At 41.8% G+C, this 25,405-nt stretch overlaps 1 protein-coding gene across 1 annotated transcript in view; it reads right to left on the bottom strand.

Annotated features, from left to right (window-relative positions):
• Window positions 1–25,405, bottom strand: part of pds5b (PDS5 cohesin associated factor B) — a 114,845-nt gene that overhangs the window by 9,330 nt on the left and 80,110 nt on the right. Inside the window, exons 27-33 of the mRNA XM_065004940.1 lie at window positions 12,945–13,077; window positions 12,700–12,819; window positions 7,417–7,479; window positions 4,381–4,526; window positions 3,032–3,101; window positions 2,211–2,611; window positions 152–235 (exon numbers count right to left, since the gene is read on the bottom strand). Of these exons, the coding sequence (XP_064861012.1) occupies window positions 152–235; window positions 2,211–2,611; window positions 3,032–3,101; window positions 4,381–4,526; window positions 7,417–7,479; window positions 12,700–12,819; window positions 12,945–13,077 (1,017 nt within the window). The remainder of the gene's footprint in view (window positions 1–151; window positions 236–2,210; window positions 2,612–3,031; window positions 3,102–4,380; window positions 4,527–7,416; window positions 7,480–12,699; window positions 12,820–12,944; window positions 13,078–25,405) is intronic.

Below are 25,405 nucleotides of genomic sequence, written 5' to 3'. Positions count from 1 at the left end.
CTGCCACACACACACACGCCTGCCACACACACACACCTGCCACACACACACACACACACACACACCTGCCACACACACACACGCCTGCCACACACACACACACGCCTGCCACACACACACACGCCTGCCACACACACACACACACACTTACGCTGGTTGTTTCTTGGCGGGCTGTGCTGCTGCCTTGGCCGGCCGGCCTCTCTTCTTCACTGGGGTGGACTCAGCAGACTCAGAACTGGGAAGGAAAGCAACAGGATTTAGAGGTTATTGACAACAAATACAGATAAATGTGTGATTCTTTCAACACCGCAGTTAATGTTAATATCTCTCTTCATTTGAAATAATAGAGCATAAATGTCTACAGTGCATTTGGAAAGTATTCAGACCCCTTGACCTTTTCCCACATGTTGTTACCTTACAGCCTTATTCTAACATGGATTAAATGAATTGTTTTCCTCAATCTACACATACATACCCTATAATGACAAAGCCAAAACAGGTTTTGAGAAATGCATTAAAATAAAAAAACAGAAATACTTTACATAAGTATTCAGACTCTTTGCTATGAGACTCGAAATTGAGCTCAGGTGCATCCTGATAACATTGATCATCCTTGAGATGTTTCTGCAACTTGATTGGAGTCCACCTTTTGGTAAATTACATTGATTGGACATGATTTGGAAAGGCACACACCTGTCTATATAAGGTCCCACAGTTGGCTTGGTTTTTGCGCTGACATGCACGGAGGTCAAAAGGAATTGTCCGTAGAGCTCCGAGACAGGTTTGTGATGAGACACAGATCTGGGGAAGGGTACCAAAACATTTCTGCAGCATTGAAGGTCCCTAAGAACACATTGGTCTCCATTATTCTTAAATGGAAGAGGTTTGGAACCACCAAGACTCTTCCTAGAGCTGGCCGCCCGGCCAAACTGAGCAATCGGGGGAGAAGGGCCTTGGTCAGGGAGGTGACCAAAAACCTGATGGTCACTCTGACAGAGCTCCAGAGTTCCTCTGTGGAGATGGGAGAACCTTCCAGAAGGACAACCATCTGTGCAGCACTCCAGCAATCAGGCCTTTATGGTAGAGTGGCCAGACGGATGCCACTCCTCAGGAAAAGGCACATGACAGCTTGCTTGGAGTTTGCCAAAAGGCACTTAAAGGACTCTCAGACCATGAGAAACAAGATTCTCTGGTCTAATGAAACCAATATTGAACTCTTTGGCCTGAATACCAAGCGTCCTGTCTGGAAGAAACCTGGCACCATCCCTACGGTGAAGCATGGTGGTGGCAGCATCATGCTGTGGGGATGTTTTTCAGCGGCAGGGACTGGGAGACTAGTCAGGATCGAGGGAAAGATGAACGGAGCAAAGTACAGAGAGATCCTTGATGAAAACCTGCTCCAGAGCACTCAGGACCTCAGATTGGGGCAACGACCCTAAGCACACAGCCAAGACAACGCAGGAGTGGCTTCGGGACATATAACTGAATGTCCTTGAGTGGCCCCGCCAGAGATCGGACTTGAACCCGATCTAACATATCTAGATAGACCTGAAAATAACTGTGCAGCGACGCTCCCCATCCAATCTGACAGAGCTTGAGAGGATCTGCATAGAAGAATGGGAGAAATCCCCAAATACAGGTGTGCCAAACTTGTAGCGTCATACCCAATAAGACTCGAGGCTGTAATTGCTGAAAAAGGTGATTCAACAAAGTATTGAGGAAAGGGTCTGAATACTTATGTAAATGTGAACTACTTAAAAAAAAAAAAAAAAAAATTCTAAACTGTTTTTGCTTTGTCATTATGGAGTATTGTGATGTCATTATGGGGTATTGTGATGTCATTATGGGCTATTGTGATGTCATTATGGAGTATTGTGATGTCATTATGGAGTATTGTGATGTCATTCTGGGGTATTGTGATGTCATTCTGGGGTATTGTGATGTCATTATGGAGTATTGTGATGTCATTCTGGGGTATTGTGATGTCATTCTGGGGTATTGTGTGTAGATTAATGAGGGGGAAAAAAACGATTTAATCCATTTTAGTAAAAGGCTGTAACATAACAAAATGTGGACAAAGTCGAGGGGTTCGAATACTTTCTGAATGCCCTGTTTACGAATGTATGTCAACAGAACAGTAACAGATCTTACAGGATGGTTTGAGGTGACTACATCACATATCAAGGAGAAAACACCAAATGCCCTCTGACCTCTGTGTTGATCTCCTTGCCGCCCGCGCTGGTCTTCCTCCCTTAGTCTTCAGCTCCATATTCTCCTCTTCTTCCTCTTCCTCCTCTTCTTCCTCCTCTCCTCCCTCATCCTCTTCTTCAGGGGGAGGAGTTGCCTTCTTCCGGCCCCGGCCCCTCCCCTTAGCTGGAGTTTCCTGATTGGCTGGCGCGGCCTTCGTGGACCGCCCCCTACGCCCTTTTTTGGGCGGGCTGTTCTGCTCGTCTTCCGTCTGGGCGTCGCCGAGTCGGGACTCCTCTCCCCATTGGTCCTCGGGGTCGACTGCTGCTGCCTTCTTGCGGCCGCGCTTGGGTTTAGGAGAAGGGTTGTCGTCAAGGTTACTGGAGGCGGCGCCTCGTTTACGGCCCCGGGGTTTGTCACTGTCCTGTAAAGAAGGCCATATTGTCAACAAACTGCTATTTGACTGTAAGGAGACAGTAGTGTCGACTGAGTTGGATTTGACAGTTTGTTACTTTGAGGGTAACAGGTAACTGACTGAACGCTTGTTTGGATTACCCAGTGAACGTGAAAATACACTTTCTCAGCAAATGAGTCTTACTTAGTGGCATAGTAAAAGGACACGTTGGATTCCTTCCCCTGTGAACAGTGTATGGATAAAGGTACGGACAGAAACCATTGTTTCGGGGTTTTACCCCGGCCACTGTTTCCCAATGCTAACGTTTTAGCATTTGTGATATAAAAACCAATGCGGGTCAATATCCCTGATATTAGCATTTTCACATTTCATGTACAAATCATCTTAAAAGAACTTCATGGAGCTACACAATACATTTCAGACTCTCACCTTCGTGTCGGAGGCGTCTCCTTTCTTCATGATATCTTCATTCTCACTGTGGTCCTCTGCACTGTCATGTCTGGGACAGGGAGGCAGTAGGACAGGTTAGAGACATGTCTGGGACAGCGAGGCAGTAGGACAGGTTAGAGACACTAATGTCTGGGACAGGGAGGCAGGAGGACAGGTTAGAGACACTCATGTCTGGGACAGGGAGACAGGAGGACAGGTTAGAGACACTAATGTCTGGGACAGGGAGGTCAGGAGGACAGGTTAGAGACAATCATGTCTGGGACAGGTTAGAGACACTAATGTCTGGGACAGGGAGACATTGTTAGAGACACTCATGTCTGGGACAGGGAGACAGGAGGACAGGTTAGAGACACTCATGTCTGGGACAGGGATACAGGAGGACAGGTTAGAGACACTCATGTCTGGGACAGGGATACATTGTTAGAGACACTCATGTCTGGGACAGGGAGACAGGAGGACAGGTTAGAGACACTCATGTCTGGGACAGGGTGACAGGAGGACAGGTTAGAGACACTCATGTCTGGGACAGGGAGACAGGTTAGAGACACTCATGTCTGGGACAGGGAGGCAGGAGGACAGGTTACAGACAATCATGTCTGGGACAGGTTAGAGACAATCATGTCTGGGACAGGTTAGAGACACTCATGTCTGGGAGAGGGAGGTCAGGAGGACAGGTTAGAGTCACTCATGTCTGGGACAGGGAGGTCAGGAGGACAGGTTAGAGACACTCATGTCTGGGACAGGGAGGCAGGTTAGAGACACTCATGTCTGGGACAGGGAGGCAGGAGGACAGGTTAGAGACACTCATGTCTGGGACAGGGAGGTCAGGAGGACAGGTTAGAGACACTCATGTCTGGGACAGGGAGGTCAGGAGGACAGGTTAGAGACACTCATGTCTGGGACAGGGAGGCAGGAGGACAGGTTAGAGACACTCATGTCTGGGACAGGGAGGTCAGGAGGACAGGTTAGAGACACTCATGTCTGGGACAGGGAGACAGGTGAGAGACACTCATGTCTGGGACAGGGAGACAGGAGGACAGGTTAGAGACACTCATGTCTGGGACAGGGAGGTCAGGAGGACAGGTTAGAGACACTAATGTCTGGGACAGGGAGACAGGTTAGAGACACTCATGTCTGGGACAGGGAGGCAGGAGGACAGGTTAGAGACACTAATGTCTGGGACAGGGAGACATTGTTAGAGACACTCATGTCTGGGACAGGGAGGTCAGGAGGACAGGTTAGAAACACTCATGTCTGGGACAGGTTAGAGACACTCATGTCTGGGACAGCGAGGCAGGAGGAGAGTCTAGGGTAAGAGGTGTGTGTACCTGGTCTTGGTGCGTTGAGGAGAGCTGGGGTTTGAGGTACTATCCTCGTTGCTAGCCGTCTCCATGCGTGATGCTTTACTCTGGATGGGTTTGCCTGCTGAGGCCAAGGGCTTGTTCACCGCTCCTAACACGTTAGCTGCTTTAGGCTGGGGGGAGGGGAGAGGGGGGATGTGTAGGGGTGAGGAGGGGGATGTGTAGGGGTGAAGGAGGGAGGATGTGTAGGGGTGAAGGAGGGAGGATGTGTAGGGGTGAGGGGGCACAGGGAAGAAGGGAAGAGAGGAAAGGTCAGAGATCAGAACAGGGGAGTCAAACTCATTTTTCTCACTTATATCTCCCCTCCAGATATGTATTTTCTAACTTCGGTGATTATTAATTAGCCAGCTGGACACAGTGGAGACACTGCATGAATGTAGATCCATTATTTCTACACAGTTTCAATTTGGGTTTAGTAATTTTAAAGTATACTATATATATACAAAAGTCTGTGGACACCCTTTCAAATGAGTGGATTCCGCTATTTCAGCCACACCCGTTGCTAACAGGTGTATAAAATCGAGCACACAGTCATGCAATCTCCATAGACAAACAGTGGCAGTAGAATGGCCTCCGTGACTTTCAACGTGGCACCGTCATAGGATGCCACCTTTCCAACAAGACAGTTTGTCTAATTTCTGCCCTGCTGGAGCTGCCCCGGTCAACTGCAAGTGCTATTATTGTGAAGTGGAAATGTCTAGGAGCAACAACGGCTCAGCTGCGAAGTGGTAGGCCACACAAGCTCACAGAATGGAACCGCAAAGTGCTGAAGCATGAAAAATCACCTGTCCTCAGTTGCAACACTCACTACCGAGTTCAAAACGGCCTCAAAGCAACGTCAGCACAATAACTGTTCGTCGGGAGCTTCATAAAATGGGTTTCCATGGCCGAGCAGCCGAACACAAGCTTTAGATCACCATGCGCAAAGCCAAGCGTCGGCTGGAGGGGTGTAAAGCTCGCCGCCATTGGTCTCTGGAGCAGTGGACACACTTCTCTGGAGTGATGAATCACACTTCACCATCTGGCAGTACGATGGACGAATCTGGGTTTGGCAGATTCCAGGAGAGCGCTACCTGCCCAAATGTACAGTGCTAACTGTAAAGTTTGGTGGATGAGGAATAATGGTCTGGGATGTTTTTCATGGTTCGGGCTAGGCCCTTAGTTTCCAACTTTGTGGCAACAGTTTGGGGAAGGCCCTTTCCTGTTTCAGCATGACAATGTCACTGTGCACAAAGCGAGGTCCATACAGAAGTGGTTTGTCGAAATCGGTGTGGATGAACTTCACTGACCTACACAGAGCCCTGACCTCAACCCCATCAAACACTTTTGGGATGAATTGGAACACCGTCTGCGAGACAGGCCTAATCACCCAACATCAGTGTCCGACCTCACTAACATATTGTGGCTGAATGGAAGCAAGTCCCAGCAACAATGTTCCAACATCTAGTGGAAAGCCTTCCCAGAAGAGTGGAGGCTGTTATAGCAGCAATGTTCCAACATCTAGTGGAAAGCCTTCCCAGAAGAGTGGAGGCTGTTATAGCAGCAATGTTCCAATATCTAGTGGAAAGCCTTCCCAGAAGAGTGGAGGCTGTTATAGCAGCAATGTTCCAACATCTAGTGGAAAGCCTTCCCAGAAGAGTGGAGGCTGTTATAGCAGCAATGTTCCAACATCTAGTGGAAAGCCTTCCCAGAAGAGTGGAGGCTGTTATAGCAGCAATGTTCCAACATCTAGTGGAAAGCCTTCCCAGAAGAGTGGAGGCTGTTATAGCAGCAATGTTCCAATATCTAGTGGAAAGCCTTCCCAGAAGAGTGGAGGCTGTTACAGTAGCAAAGGGGGGACCAACTCCATATTAATGTCCATGACCTTGGAATGAGATGTTCAACGAGTAGGTGTCCACATACTTTTGGTCACGTAGTGTATATATATTGTTATTTTATTACTCAAACTACCCCCCTGGGTTAGACAATTTATCCCACTGTTGGCAAGGGCTCCAAATCGCTGATTCTAACAACCGAAGTTGAGCAAATGAATACCATGGGCAGTCATCCTACCGTTAAGGCCTGTCTGAATTAATACCATGGGCAGTCATCCGACCGTTAAGGCCTGTCTGAATGAATACCATGGGCAGTCATCCTACCGTTATGGCCTGTCTGAATGAATACCATGGGCAGTCACCCTACCGTTAAAGGCCTGTCTGAATGAATACCATGGGCAGTCATCCTACCGTTAAGGCCTGTCTGAATGAATACCATGGGCAGTCATCCTACCGTTAAGGCCTGTCTGAATGAATACCGTGGGCAGTCATCCTACCGTTAAGGCCTGTCTGAATGAATACCGTGGGCACTCGTCCTACCGTTAAGGCCTGTCTGAATGAATACCATGGGCAGTCATCCTACCGTTAAGGCCTGTCTGAATGAATACCATGGGCAGTCATCCTACCGTTAAGGCTTGTCTGAATGAATACCATGGGCAGTCTGAATGTCTGAATGAATACCATGGGCAGTCATCCTACCGTTAAGGCCTGTCTGAATGAATACCATGGGCAGTCATCCTACCGTCTGAAATGAATACCGTGAGCACTCGTCCTACCGTTAAGGCCTGTCTGAATGAATACCGTGGGCAGTCATCCTACCGTTAAGGCCTGTCTGAATGAATACCGTGGGCAGTCCTGTCTGAATGAATCCATCGGCAGTCATCCTACCGTTAAGGCCTGTCTGAATGAATACCATGGGCAGTCATCCTACCGTTAAGGCCTGTCTGAATGAATACCGTGGGCACTCGTCCTACCGTTAAGGCCTGTCTGAATGAATACCGTGGGCAGTCATCCTACCGTTAAGGCCTGTCTGAATGAATACCGTGGGCAGTCATCCTACCGTTAAGGCCTGTCTGAATGAATACCGTGGGCAGTCATCCTACCGTTAAGGCCTGTCTGAATGAATACCGTGGGCAGTCATCCTACCGTTAAGGCCTGTCTGAATGAATACCATGGGCAGTCATCCTACCTTTCCAGGTGTAAAGAAGGACTTCATCTCTGGAGGGAGATAGTTCTTTGTGTTGCTGAAATTCTACAGAAGAGATGTTTAGTCAGAATGTGAATCCATTGAATGGTTTTATTTGCAGATTAGAGCGAGCACACACACACACACACACACACACACACACACACACACACACACACACACACACACACACACACACACACACACACACAGTAGAGGTCTTCACAGATCTTTCCAAACCGGATTACCCGACCCGGGATGTTGTCGTTGATCCCGGGTCAGATCCTGTTCAGTGGCCACGGACTTCGGATTTGTGTGAAAATATGTGAAATACGGACCAGATCGCAAATTATATTTGAATAATTTAAATCTTAAAACAGCTTAGGCCTAAACCCAAATTTCACACATTTAATGATTATTCTCTTAAATTATTGTCAGGGGGTCCCCTTTTTTAAAAATAGTTTAACCTTTATTTAACCAGGCAAGTCAGTTAAGAACAAATTCTTATTTTCAATGACGGCCTAGGAACAGTAGGTTAACTGCCTGTTCAGGAGCAGAACGACAGATTTGTACCTTGTCAGCTCGGGGGTTTGAACTTGCAACCTTTCAGTTACTAGTCCAACACTCTAACCACTAGGCTACCCTGCCCTGGGGTCCCCTTTCATCAAACCAAATGCGTCAAACTACCATTTTGTGACAAAACGGCACAAAAACTAGCCACTGCACGTGACACTGTGTAAAACAGTGCACTAGTTGTGGGTGACTAGGAGGAGGTCTCTCCTAGTCTATATAAACAGGTCTCTCCTAGTCTATATAAACAGGTCTCTCCTAGTCTATATAAAGTCTGTCCAAGTCTATATAAACAGGTCTCTCCTAGTCTATATAAAGTCTGTCCAAGTCTATATAAACAGGTCTCTCCTGGTCTATATAAACAGGTCTCTCCTGGTCTATATAAACAGGCCTCTCCTAGTCTATATAAACAGGTCTCTCCTAGTCTATATAAACAGGTCTCTCCTGGTCTATATAAACAGGTCTCTCCTAGTCTATATAAAGAGGTCTCCCTAAGTCTATATAAAGAGGTCTCTCCTGGTCTATATAACAGGTCTCTCCTGGTCTATATAAACAGGTCTCTCCTAGTCTATATAAAGAGGTCTCCCTAAGTCTATATAAAGAGGTCTCCCTAAGTCTATATAAAGAGGTCTCCCTAAGTCTATATAAAGAGGTCTCTCCTGGTCTATATAACAGGTCTCTCCTAGTCTATATAAACAGGTCTCTCCTAGTCTATATAAAGAAGTCTCCCCAAGTCTATATAAAGAGGTCTCTCCTAGTCTATATAAACAGGTCTCTCCTAGTCTATATAAACAGGTCTCTCCTGGTCTATATAAACAGGTCTCTCCTGGTCTATATAAACAGGTCTCTCCTAGTCTATATAAACAGGTCTCCCCTAGTCTATATAAACAGGTCTCTCCTAGTCTATATAAACAGGTCTCTCCTAGTCTATATAAACAGGTCTCCCTAAGTCTATATAAAGAGGTCTCTCCTGGTCTATATAACAGGTCTCTCCTAGTCTATATAAGGAGGTCTCCCTAAGTCTATATAAAGAGGTCTCTCCTGGTCTATATAAACAGGTCTCTCCTGGTCTATATAAACAGGTCTCTCCTAGTCTATATAAAGAAGTCTCCCCAAGTATATATAAACAGGTCTCTCCTGGTCTATATAAACAGGTCTCTCCTAGTCTATATAAACAGGTCTCTCCTAGTCTATATAAACAGGTCTCTCCTAGTCTATATAAACAGGTCTCTCCTAGTCTATATAAACGGGTCTCTCCTAGTCTTTATAAACGGGTCTCTCCTAGTCTATATAAACGGGTCTCTCCTAGTCTATATAAACGGGTCTCTCCTAGTCTATATAAACAGGTCTCTCCTAGTCTATATAAACGGGTCTCTCCTAGTCTATATAAACAGGTCTCTACAAGCCTATATAAACAGGTCTCTCCTAGTCTATATAAACAGGTCTCTCCTAGTCTATATAAAACAGGTCTCTCCTAGTCTATATAAAACAGGTCTCTCCTAGTCTATATAAAACAGGTCTCTCCTAGTCTATATAAAACAGGTCTCTCCTAGTCTATATAAAGAGGTCTCTCCTAGTCTATATAAACAGGTCTCTCCTAGTCTATATAAACAGGTCTCTCCTAGTCTATATAAAGAAGTCTCCCCAAGTCTATATAAACAGGTCTCTACTAGTCTATATAAAGAGGTCTCTCCTAGTCTATATAAAGAGGTCTCTCCTAGTCTATATAAAGAGGTCTCTCCTGGTCTATATAAACAGGTCTCTCCTAGTCTATATAAAACAGGTCTCTCCTAGTCTATATAAAACAGGTCTCTCCTAGTCTATATAAAACAGGTCTCTCCTAGTCTATATAAACAGGTCTCTCCTAGTCTATATAAACAGGTCTCTCCTAGTCTATATAAACAGGTCTCTCCTAGTCTATATAAACAGGTCTCTCCCAGTCAATATAAACAGGTCTCTCCTATGAAACTGAATGAAAGAGGAGAACCCGACAGGTCAGTTGTCTGTACGGGCCTCATTTATACACCTTGTGGCAACGGATGGGAGAAAGGCTGCTTCTCTTGGTCCATATTTTCAAGACCTGAGATATTTTATTTATTAGTTTACATTTGGCCTATTTAGTAAGCTATTTTATTTATTTATTTAAATACATCTGTTAACTAATGTTGAATGACTCAAATCAAGTGGAATATCTCTCAGCGTAAACATGAGGCTCATTCATGCCCTTCTTTATAAAATATACAAGTTATACTATAATGCAGAATTACTGATAATATCTTCCCGGTCGTTTGTATAGTTGGATAGGGAATATTTTTGTCAAACAGAGTCGTCATAGCGGGAATTACTAACCTTAACATCCCAACTGTTGGAAATGAAATAGGTGACCGCATGAATTTGAAGCATGCTGGTCAAACAGGCTATAACCTACCTTGAGTCTAAACCCATGTTCGTCAAAACAGTTAAATAAGATAGATGTTAACAGTAAAATAGCCTACAGAACAGCCTAAGAGACGTCCTCAATGTTCTCCATCTAACTATAGAGACGTCCTCAATGTCCTCCATCTAACTATAGAGACGTCCTCCATGTTCTCCATCTAACTATAGAGACGTCCTCCATCTAACTATAGAGACGTCCTCAATGTTCTCCATCTAACTATAGACGTCCTCCATGTTCTCCATCTAACTATAGAGACGTCCTCCATCTAACTATAGAGACGTCCTCAATGTCCTCCATCTAACTATAGAGACGTCCTCCATCTAACTAAAGAGATGTCCTCCATGTTCTCCATCTAACTATAGAGACGTCCTCCATCTAACTATAGAGACGTCCTCCATCTAACTATAGAGACGTCCTCCATCTAACTATAGAGACGTCCTCCATCTAACTATAGAGACGTCCTCCATCTAACTATAGAGACGTCCTCCATGTTCTCCATCTAACTATAGAGACGTCCTCAATGTTCTCCATCTAACTATAGAGACGTCCTCCATCTAACTATAGAGACGTCCTCCATCTAACTATAGAGACGTCCTCCATCTAACTATAGAGACGTCCTCCATCTAACTATAGAGAGACGTCCTCCATCTAACTATAGAGACGTCCTCCATCTAACTATAGAGACGTCCTCCATCTAACTATAGAGACGTCCTCCATCTAACTATAGAGACGTCCTCCATCTAACTATAGAGACGTCCTCCATGTCCTCCATCTAACTATAGAGACGTCCTCCATGTCCTCCATCTAACTATAGAGACGTCCTCCATGTTCTCCATCTAACTATAGAGACGTCCTCCATCTAACTATAGAGACGTCCTCCATCTAACTATAGAGACGTCCTCCATCTAACTATAGAGACGTCCTCCATCTAACTATAGAGACGTCCTCCATCTAACTATAGAGACGTCCTCCATCTAACTATAGAGACGTCCTCCATCTAACTATAGAGACGTCCTCCATCTAACTATAGAGACGTCCTCCATCTAACTATAGAGACGTCCTCCATCTAACTATAGAGACGTCCTCCATCTAACTATAGAGACGTCCTCCATCTAACTATAGAGACGTCCTCCATCTAACTATAGAGACGTCCTCCATCTAACTATAGAGACGTCCTCAATGTAACTATAGAGACGTCCTCCATCTAACTATAGAGACGTCCTCCATCTAACTATAGAGACGTCCTCCATCTAACTATAGAGATGTCCTCCATGTTCTCCATCTAACTATAGAGACGTCCTCAATGTTCTCCATCTAACTATAGAGACGTCCTCCATCTAACTATAGAGACGTCCTCCATCTAACTATAGAGACGTCCTCAATGTTCTCCATCTAACTATAGAGACGTCCTCCATCTAACTATAGAGACGTCCTCCATCTAACTATAGAGACGTCCTCCATCTAACTATAGAGACGTCCTCCATCTAACTATAGAGACGTCCTCCATCTAACTATAGAGACGTCCTCCATCTAACTATAGAGACGTCCTCCATCTAACTATAGAGACGTCCTCCATCTAACTATAGAGACGTCCTCCATCTAACTATAGAGACGTCCTCCATCTAACTATAGAGACGTCCTCCATCTAACTATAGAGACGTCCTCCATCTAACTATAGAGACGTCCTCCATCTAACTATAGAGACGTCCTCCATCTAACTATAGAGACGCCCTCAATGTTCTCCATCTAACTATAGAGACGTCCTCCATCTAACTATAGAGACGTCCTCCATCTAACTATAGAGACGTCCTCCATCTAACTATAGAGACGTCCTCCATCTAACTATAGAGACGTCCTCCATCTAACTATAGAGACGCCCTCAATGTTCTCCATCTAACTATAGAGACGTCCTCAATCTAACTATAGAGATGTCCTCAATGTTCCACATCTAACTATAGGGATGTGAAAATACTAAACTATAGGGATGTCATTATGAAATTACTAAGCTATTACTACAGAAACAACCCAAAATGCACCAGAGTCCAAACTATTTTGCTGGCTTGACCTTCAATTAAGCTGGATTTGTAATATTTTGGATCCAATTTGGATCCGATTCTCGCTCAACTCGAACATACAGTATTTCGGATAGGATCCGAATCGGATATAGATTTTTTTTGAATGAAATGTCTGGATCCTGTCGGGGGTCGAGTTATAATTTTGAGGATCCAATTCGGATCTGAATTTGGTGATCTGAGAAGACCTCTAACTAAGACACCTACCTTGTCAGGCTTGGTGAAGTAGCGTGTGGGAAGGACAGGGTCTTTGGGAGACTCCAGACTGTAGGTGGTGCTCTTAGAGATGATGATGTTCATGGCCACGTCACACACCGTGTACAACTTCTGTAGAGGGAAAGAGAGGGTGTGAGAGTGTGTGTGTGTGAATCTGTATGTGTGAGAGTGTGTGTGTGAGCGTGAATCTTTGCGTGTATATGTGAATCTGTGTGTGTGTGTGTGTGTGTGTGTACCTCGTTGATCTTGGCGTCGGCAGGAGCCTGTGCATCCTTGGTCTGTTTGATGTTCTCCACCATCTTCCTGATGAAGGCATGGCTGTTGTTCTCATTCTTAGACATGATGATCTCCAGGATGAACCACAGAGACCTGGGGAGGAGGAGTGGAGGAGGGAGAGGAGGAGTGGAGAGGGAGAGGAGGAGTGGAGGGGGAGGGGAGGGAGGAGGAGGAGGGAGGGGGAGAGGGAGGAGGGAGCGAGGAGGAGGAGTGGAGGGGGAGGAGGAGGAGGAGGGAGGAGGGAGGGGGAGGAGGGAGGAGGGAGGGGGAGTAGGAGGGGAGAGAGGAGTGGAGGGGAGGGAGAGAGGAGGGAGGGGGAGGGAGGGAGGAGGGAGGGGGAGTGAGGGAGGAGTGGAGGGGGAGGAGGAGGGAGGGAGGAGGGAGGGGGAGGGAGGGAGGAGTGGAGGGGGAGGGAGGGAGGAGTGGAGGGGGATGAGGAGGGAGGGAGGAGTGGAGGGGGAGGGAGGGAGGAGGAGGGGGAGGGGGAGGGAGGGAGAGGAGGAGGGAGAGGAGGAGGAGTGGAGGGGGAGGGGAGGGAGGAGTGGAGGGGGAGGGAGTGGAGGGGGAGTAGGAGGGAGAGAGGAGTGGAGGGGGAGGGAGAGAGGAGTGGAGGGGGAGGGAGGGAGGGAGGGAGGGGGAGTGAGGGAGGAGTGGAGGGGAGGAGGAGGGAGGGAGGAGGGAGGGGGAGGGAGGGAGGGAGGAGTGGAGGGGGGAGGGAGGAGGAGGGGGATGAGGGAGGGAGGAGTGGAGGGGGATGAGGAGGGAGGGAGGAGGTTATAGTTATTTGTATAAGGTATTACTATCATCAGTTCATTATAATCATCTATGTGTTTTATGTCTCTGCATTTTTTCTGCGTTGATGATGTTAGATAATATGACTGCCGATCAAACTGGTTGAATTAAGAGAGAGAACGATGGGTGAGAGGGCAGCATCCCAAAAAGAGACTGATATGTCAACACAGCAGACTATGACAGCAGACTATAACAGCAGACAATGACAGCAGACTATATATAACAGCAGACTATATATAACAGCAGACTATAACAGCAGACTATGACAGCAGACTATGACAGCAGACTATGACAGCAGACAATGACAGCAGACAATGACAGCAGACTATATATAACAGCAGACTATATATAACAGCAGACTATATATAACAGCAGACTATGACAGCAGACTATGACAGCAGACTATAACAGCAGACTATATATAACAGCAGACTATATATAACAGCAGACTATAACAGCAGACAATGACAGCAGACTATATATAACAGCAGACTATATATAACAGCAGACAATGACAGCAGACTATGACAGCAGACTATAACAGCAGACAATGACAGCAGACTATACAGCAGACTATAACAGCAGACTATATATGACAGCAGACTATAACAGCAGACTATATATGACAGCAGACTATATATAACAGCAGACTATATATAACAGCAGACAATGACAGCAGACTATAACAGTAGACAATGACAGCAGACTATATATAACAGCAGACTATGACAGCAGACTATATATGACAGCAGACTATATATAACAGCAGACTATGACAGCAGACTATATATAACAGCAGACAATGACAGCAGACTATATATAACAGCAGACAATGACAGCAGACTATAACAGCAGACTATATATAACAGCAGACTATGACAGCAGACTATGACAGCAGATTATAACAGCAGACTATATATAACAGCAGACTATATATAACAGCAGACAATGACAGCAGACTATATATAACAGCAGACTATGACAGCAGACTATATATAACAGCAGACTATAACAGCAGACAATGACAGCAGACTATATATGACAGCAGACTATGACAGCAGACTATATACAACAGCAGACTATGACAGCAGACTATATATGACAGCAGACTATATATGACAGCAGACTATATATAACAGCAGACTATATATAACAGCAGACAATGACAGCAGACTATATATAACAGCAGACTATATATGACAGCAGACTATATATAACAGCAGACTATATATAACAGCAGACTATGACAGCACACTATATATAACAGCAGACTATGACAGCAGACTATATATAACAGCAGACTATATATAACAGCAGACTATGACAGCAGACTATGACAGCAGATTATAACAGCAGACTATATATAACAGCAGACTATATATAACAGCAGACAATGACAGCAGACTATATATAACAGCAGACTATATATAACAGCAGACTATATATAACAGCAGACTATGACAGCAGACTATAACAGCAGACTATATATAACAGCAGACTATAACAGCAGACTATATATGACAGCAGACTATATATAACAGCAGACTATATATAACAGCAGACTATGACAGCAGACTATATATGACAGCAGACTATATATAACAGCAGACTATAACAGCAGACTATAACAGCAGACTATATATGACAGCAGACTATATATAACAGCAGACTATAACAGCAGACAATGACAGCAGACAATGACAGCAGACTATATATAACAGCATACTATATATAACAGCAGACAATGACAGCAGACTATATATAACAGCAGACTATATATGACAGCAGACTATGACAGCAGACTATGACAGCAGACAATGACAGCAGACAATGACAGCAGACAATGACAGCAGACTATATATAACAGCAGACTATATATAACAGCAGACTATGACAGCAGACTATGACAGCAGACTATGACAGCAGACTATAACAGCAGACTATAACAGCAGACTATATATAACAGCAGACTATATATAACAGCAGACAATGACAGCAGACTATATATAACAGCAGACTATATATAACAGCAGACTATATATAACAGCAGACAATGACAGCAGACTATATATGACAGCAGACTATGACAGCAGACTATAACAGCAGACAATGACAGCAGACTATAACAGCAGACTATAACAGCAGACTATATATGACAGCAGACTATAACAGCAGACTATATATGACAGCAGACTATATATAACAGCAGACTATATATAACAGCAGACAATGACAGCAGACTATAACAGTAGACAATGACAGCAGACTATATATAACAGCAGACTATGACAGCAGACTATATATGACAGCAGACTATATATAACAGCAGACTATGACAGCAGACTATATATAACAGCAGACAATGACAGCAGACTATATATAACAGCAGACAATGACAGCAGACTATAACAGCAGACTATGACAGCAGACTATGACAGCAGATTATAACAGCAGACTATATATAACAGCAGACTATATATAACAGCAGACAATGACAGCAGACTATATATAACAGCAGACTATGACAGCAGACTATAACAGCAGACTATAACAGCAGACAATGACAGCAGACTATATATGACAGCAGACTATGACAGCAGACTATATATGACAGCAGACTATATATGACAGCAGACTATATATAACAGCAGACTATGACAGCAGACTATATATAACAGCAGACTATATATGACAGCAGACTATATATAACAGCAGACTATATATAACAGCAGACTATAACAGCAGACTATATATAACAGCAGACTATGACAGCAGACTATGACAGCAGACTATGACAGCAGACTATAACAGCAGACTATATATAACAGCAGACTATAACAGCAGACTATGACAGCAGACTATGACAGCAGACTATAACAGCAGACTATATATAACAGCAGACTATGACAGCAGACTATAACAGCAGACTATATATGACAGCAGACTATAATGACAGCAGACTATATATGACAGCAGACTATATATAACAGCAGACTATATATAACAGCAGACTATGACAGCAGACTATAACAGCAGACTATATATGACAGCAGACTATATATAACAGCAGACTATGACAGCAGACTATAACAGCAGACTATATATGACAGCAGACTATATATAACAGCAGACTATAACAGCAGACAATGACAGCAGACAATGACAGCAGACTATATATTTACATTTAACAGACTATATATAACAGCAGACTATATATAGAGCAGACTATGACAAACTATAACAGCAGACTATATGACAGCACATATATACAGCAGACTATATATGACAGCAGAATATGACAGCAGACTATGTATGACAGCAGACTATGACAGCAGACTATATATGACAGCAGACTATATATAACAGCAGACTATATATGACAGCAGACTATGACAGCAGACTATATATAACAGCAGACTATAACAGCAGACTATATATGACAGCAGACTATATATAACAGCAGACTATGACAGCAGACTATAACAGCAGACTATATATAACAGCAGACTATGACAGCAGACTATATATAACAGCAGACTATAACAGCAGACTATAACAGCAGACTATATACAGCAGACTATACAGCAGACTATGACAGCAGACTATGACAGCAGACTATATATGACAGCAGACTATGACAGCAGACTATAACAGCAGACTATATATAACAGCAGACTATACAGCAGACTATAACAGCAGACTATATATGAACAGCAGACAATGACAGCAGACTATAACAGCAGACTATATGACAGCAGACTATGACAGCAGACTATGACAGCAGACTATATACAGCAGACTATAACAGCAGACTATGACAGCAGACTATGACAGCAGACTATAACAGCAGACTATAACAGCAGACTATATATATGACAGCAGACTATAACAGCAGACTATATATGACAGCAGACTATAATACAGCAGACTATGACAGCAGACAGCAGACTATATATGACAGCAGACTATATATGACAGCAGACTATAACAGCAGACAATGTATGACAGCAGACTATATATGACAGCAGACTATATATGACAGCAGACTATATATGACAGCAGACTATGACAGCAGACTATGACAGCAGACTATAACAGCAGACTATATATGACAGCAGACTATATATAGCAGCAGACTATATATAACAGCAGACAATATAACAGCAGACTATGACAGCAGACTATATAACAGCAGACTATGACAGCAGACTATATATGACAGCAGACTATATATAACAGCAGACTATAACAGCAGACTATATATACAGCAGACTATGACAGCAGACTATGACAGCAGACTATATGTGACAGCAGACTATATATGACAGCAGACTATATATGACAGCAGACTATATATGACAGCAGAATATGACAGCAGACTATGTATGACAGCAGACTATGACAGCAGACTATATATAACAGCAGACTATATATGACAGCAGACTATATATAACAGCAGACTATGACAGCAGACTATAACAGCAGACTATATATAACAGCAGACTATAACAGCAGACAATATATAACAGCAGACTATGACAGCAGACAATATATGACAGCAGACTATATATAACAGCAGACTATAATAACAGCAGACTATATATATCAGACATATAACAGCAGACTATATATAACAGCAGACTATAACAGCAGACTATATATAACAGCAGACTATGACAGCAGACTATAACAGCAGACTATGACAGCAGACTATATATAACAGCAGACTATATATAACAGCAGACTATATATAACAGCAGACTATAACAGCAGACTATAACAGCAGACTATAACAGCAGACTATGACAGCAGACTATAACAGCAGACTATAACAGCAGACTATAACAGCAGACTATAACAGCAGACTATATATAACAGCAGACTATAACAGCAGACTATAACAGCAGACTATAACAGCAGACTATATATAACAGCAGACTATATATAACAGCAGACTATAACAGCAGACTATATATAACAGCAGACTATATATAACAGCAGACTATGACAGCAGACTATAACAGCAGACTATGACAGCAGACTATATATAACAGCAGACTATGACAGCAGACTATAACAGCAGACTATATATAACAGCAGACTATATATGACAGCAGACTATATATAACAGCAGACTATATATGACAGCAGAATATATATAACAGCAGACTATGACAGCAGACTATAACAGCAGACTATATATAACAGCAGACTATAACAGCAGACTATATATAACAGCAGACTATGACAGCAGACTATAACAGCAGACTATATATAACAGCAGACTATATATAACAGCAGACTATGACAGCAGACTATAACAGCAGACTATATATAACAGCAGACTATAACAGCAGACAATATATAACAGCAGACTATGACAGCAGACAATATATAACAGCAGACTATGACAGCAGACTATATATAACAGCAGACTATAACAGCAGACTATATATAACAGCAGACTATGACAGCAGACTATATATAACAGCAGACTATAACAGCAGACTATATATAACAGCAGACTATATATAACAGCAGACTATATATAACAGCAGACTATAACAGCAGACTATATAACAGCAGACTATATATAACAGCAGACTATATATAACAGCAGACTATAACAGCAGACTATGACAGCAGACTATATATAACAGCAGACTATAACAGCAGACTATATATAACAGCAGACTATATATAACAGCAGACTATGACAGCAGACTATAACAGCAGACTATATATAACAGCAGACTATAACAGCATACTATATATGACAGCAGACAATATATAACAGCAGACAATGACAGCAGACTATATATAACAGCAGACTATGACAGCAGACTATATATAACAGCAGACTATGACAGCAGACTATATATAACAGCAGACTATGACAGCAGACTATATATAACAGCAGACTATGACAGCAGACTATATATAACAGCAGACTATGACAGCAGACTATATATAACAGCAGACTATATATAACAGCAGACTATATATGACAGCAGACTATATATAACAGCAGACTATATATAACAGCAGACTATATATAACAGCAGACTATATATAACAGCAGACTATATATGACAGCAGACTATATATAACAGCAGACTATACTATGACAGACTATATATAACAGCAGACTATAACAGCAGACTATATATAACAGCAGACTATATATAACAGCAGACTATATATAACAGCAGACTATGACAGCAGACTATGACAGCAGACTATGACAGCAGACTATGACAGCAGACTATGACAGCAGACTATATATGACAGCAGACTATAACAGCAGACTATGACAGCAGACTATATATAACAGCAGACTATGACAGCAGACTATAACAGCAGACTATATATAACAGCAGACTATATATAACAGCAGACTATAACAGCAGACTATAACAGCATACTATATATAACAGCAGACTATATATAACAGCAGACTATATATAACAGCAGACTATATATAACAGCAGACTATATACAGCAGACTATAACAGCAGACTATAACAGCAGACTATAACAGCAGACTATGACAGCAGACTATGACAGCAGACTATGACAGCAGACTATGACAGCAGACTATGACAGCAGACAATGACAGCAGACTATAACAGCAGACTATATATAACAGCAGACTATAACAGCAGACTACATATAACAGCAGACTATATATAACAGCAGACTATAACAGCAGACTATGACAGCAGACTATGACAGCAGACTACATATAACAGCAGACTATAACAGCAGACTATATATAACAGCAGACTATATATAACAGCAGACTATATATAACAGCAGACTATATATAACAGCAGACTATAACAGCAGACTATGACAGCAGACTATATATATAATAACAGCAGACTATAACAGCAGACTATATATAGACAGCAGACTATAAGAGACTATATATATAACAGCAGACAATAACAGCAGACTATAACAGCAGACTATAACAGCAGACTATAACAGCAGACTATATATAACAGCAGACTATAACAGCAGACTATAACAGCAGACTATAACAACAGCAGACTATATATAACAGCAGACTATGACAGCAGACTATAACAGCATACTATATATATGACAGCAGACAATATATAACAGCAGACAATGACAGCAGACTATATATAACAGCAGACTATGACAGCAGACTATATATAACAGCAGACTATGACAGCAGACTATATATAACAGCAGACTATAACAGCAGACTATATATAACAGCAGACTATATATAACAGCAGACTATATATGACAGCAGAATATATATAACAGCAGACTATATATAACAGCAGACTATGACAGCAGACTATATATAACAGCAGACTATATATAACAGCAGACTATGACAGCAGACTATGACAGCAGACTATAACAGCAGACTATAACAGCAGACTATGACAGCAGACTATAACAGCAGACTATATATAACAGCAGACTATAACAGCAGACCATATATAACAGCAGACTATATATAACAGCAGACTATATATGACAGCAGACTATATATAACAGCAGACTATATATAACAGCAGACTATGACAGCAGACTATATATAACAGCAGACTATATATGACAGCAGACTATATATAACAGCAGACTATGACAGCAGACTATAACAGCAGACTATATATAACAGCAGACTATAACAGCAGACTATATATAACAGCAGACTATGACAGCAGACTATATATAACAGCAGACTATATATAACAGCAGACTATATATAACAGCAGACTATGACAGCAGACTATAACAGCAGACTATATATAACAGCAGACTATATATAACAGCAGACTATGACAGCAGACTATGACAGCAGACTATAACAGCAGACTATGACAGCAGACTATAACAGCAGACTATGACAGCAGACTATATATAACAGCAGACTATATATAACAGCAGACTATATATAACAGCAGACTATGACAGCAGACAGCAGACTATATATAACAGCAGACTATATATAACAGCAGACTATATATAACAGCAGACTATATATAACAGCAGACTATATATAACAGCAGACTATATATAACAGCAGACTATAACAGCAGACTATAACAGCAGACTATGACAGCAGACTATGACAGCAGACTATGACAGCAGACTATGACAGCAGACTATGACAGCAGACAATATATGACAGCAGACATATGACAGCAGACTATAACAGCAGACTATATATAACAGCAGACTATAACAGCAGACTATGACAGCAGACTATATATAACAGCAGACTATATATAACAGCAGACTATAACAGCAGACTATAACAGCAGACTATATATAACAGCAGACTATATATAACAGCAGACTATATATAACAGCAGACTATATATAACAGCAGACTATATATAACAGCAGACTATAACAGCAGACTATAACAGCAGACTATAACAGCAGACTATAACAGCAGACTATACAGCAGACTATAACAGCAGACTATAACAGCAGACTATAACAGCAGACTATAACAGCAGACTATAACAGCAGACTATAACAGCAGACTATAACAGCAGACTATAACAGCAGACTATGACAGCAGACTATGACAGCAGACTATATATGACAGCAGACTATAACAGCAGACTATAACAGCAGACTATGACAGCAGACTATATATATAACAGCAGACTATAACAGCAGACTATATATAACAGCAGACTATATATGAACTATATATGACAGCAGACTATATATGACAGCAGACTATATATAACAGCAGACTATAACAGCAGACTATATATAACAGCAGACTATAACAGCAGACTATGACAGCAGACTATATATAACAGCAGACTATATATAACAGCAGACTATATATAACAGCAGACTATATATAACAGCAGACTATATATAACAGCAGACTATATATAACAGCAGACTATAACAGCAGACTATAACAGCAGACTATAACAGCAGACTATGACAGCAGACTATGACAGCAGACTATAACAGCAGACTATAACAGCAGACTATAACAGCAGACTATAACAGCAGACTATGACAGCAGACTATGACAGCAGACTATGACAGCAGACTATAACAGCAGACAATAACAGCAGACTATAACAGCAGACTATAACAGCAGACTATAACAGCAGACTATATATGACAGCAGACTATAACAGCAGACTATGACAGCAGACTATATATATGACAGCAGACTATAACAGCAGACTATGACAGCAGACTATATATATAACAGCAGACTATAACAGCAGACTATATATAACAGCAGACTATATATGAACTATATATGACAGCAGACTATATATGACAGCAGACTATAACAGCAGACTATATATATAACAGCAGACTATGACAGCAGACTATATATAACAGCAGACTATATATAACAGCAGACTATACAGACAGGAGACTATATATAACAGCAGACTATATATAACAGCAGACTATGACAGCAGACTATATATAACAGCAGACTATGACAGCAGACTATATATAACAGCAGACTATATATAACAGCAGACTATAACAGCAGACTATAACAGCAGACTATAACAGCAGACTATATATAACAGCAGACTATATATAACAGCAGACTATAACAGCAGACTATAACAGCAGACTATGACAGCAGACTATGACAGCAGACTATGACAGCAGACTATGACAGCAGACTATGACAGCAGACAATATATGACAGCAGACAATGACAGCAGACAATATATGACAGCAGACAATGACAGCAGACTATAACAGCAGACTATATATAACAGCAGCCTATAACAGCAGACTATGACAGCAGACTACATATAACAGCAGACTATATATAACAGCAGACTATAACAGCAGACTATAACAGCAGACTATGACAGCAGACTATAACAGCAGACAATAACAGCAGACTATAACAGCAGACTATAACAGCAGACTATGACAGCAGACTATAACAGCAGACTATATATGACAGCAGACTATAACAGCAGACTATAACAGCAGACTATGACAGCAGACTATATATATAACAGCAGACTATAACAGCAGACTATATATAACAGCAGACTATATATGAACTATATATGACAGCAGACTATATATGACAGCAGACTATATATAACAGCAGACTATAACAGCAGACTATAACAGCAGACTATATATAACAGCAGACTATAACAGCAGACTATAACAGCAGACTATAACAGCAGACTATGACAGCAGACTATGACAGCAGACTATGACAGCAGACAATATATGACAGCAGACTATAACAGCAGACTATATATAACAGCAGCCTATAACAGCAGCCTATAACAGCAGACTATGACAGCAGACTACATATAACAGCAGACTATATATAACAGCAGACTATAACAGCAGACTATGACAGCAGACTACATATAACAGCAGACTATATATAACAGCAGACTATATATAACAGCAGACTATATATAACAGCAGACTATATATAACAGCAGACTATAACAGCAGACTATGACAGCAGACTATAACAGCAGACTATAACAGCAGACTATAACAGCAGACTATAACAGCAGACTATAACAGCAGACTATGACAGCAGACTATGACAGCAGACTATAACAGCAGACAATAACAGCAGACTATAACAGCAGACTATAACAGCAGACTATAACAGCAGACTATAACAGCAGACTATAACAGCAGACTATATATGACAGCAGACTATAACAGCAGACTATGACAGCAGACTATATATATATAACAGCAGACTATAACAGCAGACTATATATAACAGCAGACTATATATGACAGCAGACTATATATGACAGCAGACTATAACAGCAGACTATATATATAACAGCAGACTATGACAGCAGACTATATATAACAGCAGACTATATATAACAGCAGACTATGACAGCAGACTATATATAACAGCAGACTATATATAACAGCAGACTATGACAGCAGACTATATATAACAGCAGACTATATATAACAGCAGACTATGACAGCAGACTATATATAACAGCAGACTATATATAACAGCAGACTATGACAGCAGACTATATATATAACAGCAGACTATAACAGCAGACTATATATAACAGCAGACTATAACAGCAGACTATATATAACAGCAGACTATGACAGCAGACTATATATAACAGCAGACTATATATGACAGCAGACTATAACAGCAGACTATGACAGCAGACTATAACAGCAGACTATAACAGCAGACTATATATAACAGCAGACTATGACAGCAGACTATAACAGCAGACTATAACAGCAGACTATATATAACAGCAGACTATAACAGCAGACTATAACAGCAGACTATATATATAACAGCAGACTATATATAACAGCAGACTATATATAACAGCAGACTATATATAACAGCAGACTATATATAACAGCAGACTATATATAACAGCAGACTATATATAACAGCAGACAATAACAGCAGACTATATATAACAGCAGACTATATATAACAGCAGACTATATATAACAGCAGACTATACATAACAGCAGACTATACATAACAGCAGACTATATATAACAGCAGACTGACAGCAGACTATATATAACAGCAGACTATATATAACAGCAGACAATGACAGCAGACTATAACAGCAGA

Source organism: Oncorhynchus nerka, linkage group LG19, assembly GCF_034236695.1.
Source record: "Oncorhynchus nerka isolate Pitt River linkage group LG19, Oner_Uvic_2.0, whole genome shotgun sequence".
Classification (NCBI taxonomy): domain Eukaryota; kingdom Metazoa; phylum Chordata; class Actinopteri; order Salmoniformes; family Salmonidae; genus Oncorhynchus; species Oncorhynchus nerka.
The sequence above is the reverse complement of the archived record's forward strand: the minus strand, read 5'-3'. Positions and strand labels throughout refer to the sequence as shown.